The sequence below is a fragment of the Saccostrea cucullata genome, unplaced genomic scaffold (assembly GCF_032062105.1).
Source record: "Saccostrea cucullata isolate Sc308-1 unplaced genomic scaffold, CSIRO_AGI_Scuc_v1 ctg9559, whole genome shotgun sequence".
NCBI lineage: Eukaryota > Metazoa > Mollusca > Bivalvia > Ostreida > Ostreidae > Saccostrea > Saccostrea cuccullata.
The window spans coordinates 5,617-12,357 of record NW_026932939.1 but is presented as its reverse complement, the minus strand read 5'-3'; the positions used below and the strand labels follow the sequence as shown (position 1 = coordinate 12,357).

The window sequence follows — 6,741 nt, the reverse complement described above, 5'->3', positions numbered from 1 at the left end:
ATCCCATATGAACAAATTTGTGGGAGAAAAAATCCCACAAGAGAAAATTTCCCATCTCACATTTTTTCTCCCATGGGAGAATGGTGGGATAGTTGGTAGAAGTAAATTAACCATTCTCCCATGGGATTTTGAGTTTTAGGACTTCATATCTTTAGAAGTATAGATGTTTGTGAGTTCAACATAAGACTCTGTGATACTGCTAAGAAATCCCACCAAGAGATATAAAAATATTTTGGATATCACAATTAGAAATGGTAGTAAAAAGTCTGTACTATGTCGTGTCCAGAGTTAAATGTCGTACCGTTCAATACATTCATCACATATAGTTTGTAAGGTGTGTTTTGAAAGCTATGTTTATTGCGTTTTTGTCAAACATTTATAAAAAAAATTTTTCTACAGATCAATTGTGAAAATTTTGTTTCGATGGAATCAGGAAACGTTTCACTCTCTGGAACAGTGACCGGGGGAGTCAGCCTTGGCATTGACTGGATTTGGAATATTGACAATAACCAAAGAGTTATAACTAATAATCTCACCCATTCTACTCTGCAATACAGCGTCACGGAATGCCGAGATGTTAACGTCGAAGTCATCGCACGAAACCCTGTCTCTGAAACTTCAGCCTTTTGCGTACAGCGGGTACTCTATCCCCTTCAAGGGTATGTCATTGAGCCTCTGACTGGTTTTTATCAGACAACAGACCAAGTGGAGATAACACTTCGTAGCGGGTCACAGAACTTCCCTGTGGGAAATACAACACTGCAAATATTAACCAATGAGACATCAGCTGGAACACTATTAATTAATATAAGCTTAACCAACACAGATCTACAAGACGTGATACAATTTCAGCATTCATTTATTGAACAGGGTTACTACAATGTTTATGGGAGTCTTAAATCGGAAATAAACATCGTAAATCTTTCAACCATTGTTGGAATATGGGACAAACTTGAAAATTTGGATCTAAACATTTCCAAATCATTCATAAGCGTATATGATTCTATCCAATTGACATGGATATTTCCTCCACGCTCCGACTTCAGTTTTAAAATCTCGTACGGTGACGGCACATATAGAACACACTCTGCCTCTGATAGCCAAATTTTCAGTGGAACTTCTTGGCTTAAAGCATACAACTCTGTAGGAAGGTATACTATTAACGTTTATGCATGGAATGCAGTTTATTCTAAAAACATATCGCATAGTGTTCAGGTGGAGGAGTCAATTACTAATGTAGAGGTAGGTAATCGCCTTTCAATGTTTATGTTATTTGACCGACTCCACAAAAACATGACAGTAACTCACAAGTAAAGGAATAAGAATGGTCATTTATTCAATACAAGTCAAATAAATGACAAAAAATAAAGATATGCAATTACTAGTATGTAATGCATGCATGCATCACAATTTTACAAAATCGGACGTTAACGGTTGGATGTTCCTTAAATATGTTAGCCCTGTAATATCATCCCATTGTCAGTAACCCGCCTCTGTTTAAAAAATTATTTATCATTTCCAGAACACGCTCTTTGGTATCAAATAAATGGGTGGAGAAAACATCATATAGGTGAATATTATAACAAAAAACAGTTTATTTGTTAGTAGGATCTTACATCTCTATATTCAGTAAGTCATCCTAAAATAACACTGACAAGAAAGGTTTTTTGATGTCTTTTATTTTGAGTATAGATCGAATAAACCTAAATACGGGTATTGTTAAATTTTTAAAGCATATCTAAATGTTGTTTTGAAGGTCAGTGTTTAACTTCTTTTCATTTAACAGAACTCAAGTACTTCTCTTTTGAAAAAAAAGTTTAATGCTTCGTATACAGTCATATTACCCAATATTACATGTAATTATATTACATGTATTATTGGGTAATTTCTAAAACTTTTTTTTTGGTAAAATGAAGGATACAATTTGCCAATTTATTTTGAAAATAGCTGAAGTGCACGAGGTATGTATCAACAAAAGAAGGTTCAACAATCCTAAACGCAGTAGTGGATCGAGGTGCCGATCTTGGAGTAGAATGGATTTGGAGAGTCAACCACACGTTTCACGAAAGTCAATCTTCCAATCAAAATTACACCTCACTGCAGTACCAGATCTCCCAAACAGGAAATTTACATATTGGAATCTTGGCAAGAAACAATATATCAGAAATGTCGACTTCCTGTCTAGTGACCTTTCTTAATCCTCTAGACGGATTTTACATTGACATTCCAAATATTTATTATGAAACCACAGAGACAATTAACATTACTATAAAAACGAATCTAGACAACCCCTATCCAGTTGGAATCACATCCTTAAACTTAAAGATTAACGATACAAGCGGCAGTAATGTGATTGATTTAGCAAATCTGACAGATGACCAGGTTAAATCTGGTCTGTTTTTACAACACGCATTCGAACTTCAAGGTAATTATAAAATATTTGGAAACATTTCCTCTGTAAATGAATCAAAATTCATGGAAGTTGTCGTTCGAATTTGGGATAAACTTGATGGACTGAACTTTACAACTTCGTCTACGGGAGTTACAGTTTTAGAAAATTTCGATTTGGAATTGACATCAACACCACGATCATATTTCAATTTCATATTACATTTTGGGGATGGAACTTTACTTGAAAATGAAAAAGATTCTTATAAGGACCGTTTTTTCCAAACTCCATTGTCAAAAAATTACTCAGCCATAGGAAACTACGAAATTTGTTGTAGAGGATGGAATGAAGTGTATTCAACGAAAGTGTGTTCCTTCATGCTATGTGAAAATAACATTGATGCCATTATGGTAAGTGTTGATTTAGCAAGTTGGTATACTTATACTTATCTCATTTTATTTTATTTACAGACGTTGATATTTATATTACATATTGTTTTCCGTGAAATGAAAAAAAAATAAATGTGGAAATATTGCGAGTGTAGATCCCATTCCCTAATGATCGCCAAGATGAAAAAAAAAATTAAAAATACACAAGAATTGGCTATTTTTTCATTATAAACATTTTTTTCGATTCTTGTCATACTTTTAATTTATCATCACTCAAACTGATGTCGCTGAACTTTTTTTTTCAAATTCTTGTTGCTATAAAATTAAGGCAAGTTGCTTGACAATCTTTTACGGTAATAAATATTCTAAAATAGCTTTCCATTTTTTGTTTTAATTAACAAAGAAAAAGAATCTCAATTTTACATACATGCGTTACAAAAATAGAGGTCCCTTTCATTCAAGATATATCATATTCTTTGTCCTTATTTACATATAATTTGATCTGTATTTTTAGCTTACATGTGACTTTCCGAGACACGTCAGAGTAGGAACAGAACTTGACTTTATGGCATCAATAATAAATGGGGCAGAAGTGGAAATCATGTGGACATGGATATTTCAACCATTGGAGTTTCAAAGAACTGTAACCACAGAAAATAATATCACTGAGATCTCTCTTAGGAAAGAAATAGGCCTAGATGGTGGAGAAATAAATATAACCGTGATTGCTGCCAATAAAGTCTCTGAAGTTTCAGATTCTTGCTCAGTTGTTTCCCTACATCCGATACAAGAACTTGGTCTATATGCAGAAACCTATCAAACATTGGAAACCGCGTACATATATATCCAAAACACGTCGCTTACTCTTTATCCCCAAGGTATCATTACTGCTGTCGGTTACCTTCAAAATGAAAATGGTTCTGTTCTTTTACAGAATTTCACAAACGTGTCCGATGAGAAAATCCAAAGAGAGGAAGTGCGTTTTTCTCATATTTTTGACGTACAGGGAGACTATGTTGTTAATGTAAATATTTTTACTGTACTTAGATCAAGACGTCATGAAGAAGATAAGAATTTTTCCTTCTCAGTTTAAACGTACTGAAAAGTCAGTGTACTAGGCATGTGGGGTTTAATGACTTTTACTTGTCATATTTTTATGCTAATTGTTTCATCATTTTCAACCGACATTCTAAACTTGGAAAAAAATATAGTTGTTCTCGAAAATGACTTAGCTGTACAAAAAAATCTGAATTCTGTGCTTCGAGATCATGTTACCGAAAAAGGACTTTACCATTCCAGAACCCGGAAAGGTGAGTAATAAACTCTGTTTATTTCTAAAACCTTTTGAAGGACATTAATTTAAGATTTTCACAATCTTTGTTTCCTAGTGTTTTATCTGACAAAGCCAAATTATCGCTAACATAGTTATTGTTAAAACAACTGTCCAAAAGTTCTCACTTTTGTGTTTTCATATTCTATTTTATATTTTAAATAAAGGGTAAAATAAAACTGATTATACTTGAAATGTGGACAATATGTGTATGTTGGACCTCAAAGGTGCAAAGACACAAATTTAAAGTTATACTATAAAGAAAATTTGAGACAATATTAACTTGAAATCTGTGTCTATGCATCTTAAAGGTAAAAATAATGCAAATATTTTTCTTAAATTTCATTTTGGGTGATTTTTTAAAAATAAAATAATCGATCCTTGTATTACATGTAACAACAATGACCTCAAAGAAAATATAATATGAAACAGAAATCCAGTCTTGCAGCTACATAATTTACATTTTCAATTACACATAGCAATAATAGATTTTCTGTTCAATTCTGGGATTTTAAAATTTATTTTTCTTGACTGAAATATCATCTATATCCCTGCATCCTCTATAACATCGTCGGAAACCCACGGGTGATTTCGTCTTTACTTATCACCCGTGGGCAAAATCGCCGAAATATAGCCGTAAAATATCCTAATTTGTTGTTCTCAGAAAGTTAGAACTCTTCAATTTTGAAAAATACGTTTATTACTTTGTTATTGATGGTAAATATTTCAAATTTACGCTCGTTAAAACGTGCGAAGTTTGATTTAAAACAATGAAAATCAATTTAGTAAAGGTCACTGACATTAATATCCGTCAGATCTTATGAAGGAGTACCTCTTTGAACCGCAAAATGCACCGTTGAGTGGATTTATCAGCTGTGTTAACTACGGAATGAGTTTTTCATGTTTTTTGGCAGTGCCGAACTTGCATACGTAACGTGAACTGTGATTCGTTGTTCACGCATTCTCAATTTATGGTACCAAATCGACTTTGGGAAAAGTCAAATAATTTTGTGAACAGAAACTAACACTTTTATATGTTATTTGAAACATTGAAGTGTATAGTTATTAAAACTCACAATTTGATTTACATACTTCATGCTGTGTTTTGTTGACCTCCTTCGAAATGAATGCGGTTGGAGGGCTAATTTTACACCAAGATATTTACATGATGTTGAAAAGCCATATTTGGAAAGGAAAGAATTTTAGTGAAAAATACAAAATTAAGATAATACACTCCGAATTTTGTTAACTATAAACATTTTTGAAACCGTTTAAGCACATTTGTAAAAGGGTGTGGAACCTTTGATTCAATTATTAGTAAAAACAAGACAGGCATAATTTTCACTTAAATGAAATTATTTTCTTTTTATTTTAAAAAGTTTTTATCAAATCTGACGATAAGCTAAATGATGACAATATTATTAAAGATTATTATGCTTCCTGTCAGTTTGTCTCTATATAGCCCATACCCTACTATTCTCGCATAGTGGTCTAAGGATTTATATAGCGTAAGCATACTATGCCGAAATAGAGCACGGCTTTACTTTCTGAAGAAAACTCTACTTTAGACATATCGGGAATCGAACTCACGACCGTGAGGTTGCCAGTCCGATGCCTTATCGATTACGCCACAGAGACGATCACTGATTTGGAGAATTTTATTAAATATATAAACTGAATGTATACAATTGACACAAGGAGAAAATAGACAAATATTATTTGAAAACAGTTATATTTATTCTAAGGAATCTGAGATAAATGTGTACAACAAAGTTTCAAACTAATTACATACAGATCGTTAGATGAATTGATATCAAGGGGTCATTAAAACGCTTTTTTTATATGGCGCTTGATTGAAGGATGTAAAAGAAAATTATCAATGAGAATCCACTTCTGTAAACAAATCAGTCTTACTAACAAAACAGAAAATAAAGGTGAGTATCTTTGTGACAGAAAATTCTTACTTATTTAGAGAAAATACTAGTAAACAAAATAACTAAGCATGCAACTAATTCTAGCATGAAGATTTTGAATGAGTTTTTGGCTTTTTGCAAGTGCGTTGTGTTACCACCATTATTTTCAGGAAAAAATCAAATGGATTGCCGCATAAATAATAACAACAGTCAGCATAATAATAACAATCGTGTTGCATTATGCATGTACTATGCCTAAATAGTAGGCAGGGTTTGACACATAGTGCACTCGCCTCCGGCTCGTGCACCATGTGACAAACCCTGCCTACTATTTAGGCATAGTCATGCATAATGCAACACTTTATATAATTATTATTCATTCATTCTTTATGAAATGTTTCCTTATTTTTTAAGTCTTTATTAATCTATTCAGAAAAACGCACATTATTTAGAATATCAGCAGGTAAAATATTTCGCCATTACCTGATTACGAAGTGTTTGTTAAATATCACGTAAATATCGCACATAGTTATCATACAAAAATAAAAGTATATTGGGGGGAAAAATAAATTTATTTTTTTCAAATTATTGAATTTAATGAATTTTCTTATCTGTGTTCTTGACAAAGGGTTGAATTGAAAATTAATTTTTTTATTTACCTGTAGAGGAATCATTTAATTTATGACACCCCCCTTCCATCATTTAATCTGTTGATTATTT

The 6,741-nt window shown here is 32.4% G+C and overlaps 1 protein-coding gene across 1 annotated transcript; it reads left to right on the top strand.

Moving 5' to 3' along the window:
• Positions 1-423: 423 nt before the first annotated feature.
• Positions 424-3,840, top strand: LOC134236595 (uncharacterized). Its single transcript, XM_062718770.1, has 4 exons — positions 424-1,242; positions 1,948-2,799; positions 3,293-3,754; positions 3,826-3,840. The coding sequence occupies exons 1-4, from the start codon at positions 424-426 to the stop codon at positions 3,838-3,840; spliced, it is 2,148 nt and encodes a 715-aa protein (XP_062574754.1).
• The last annotated feature ends 2,901 nt before the right edge of the window (positions 3,841-6,741 follow it).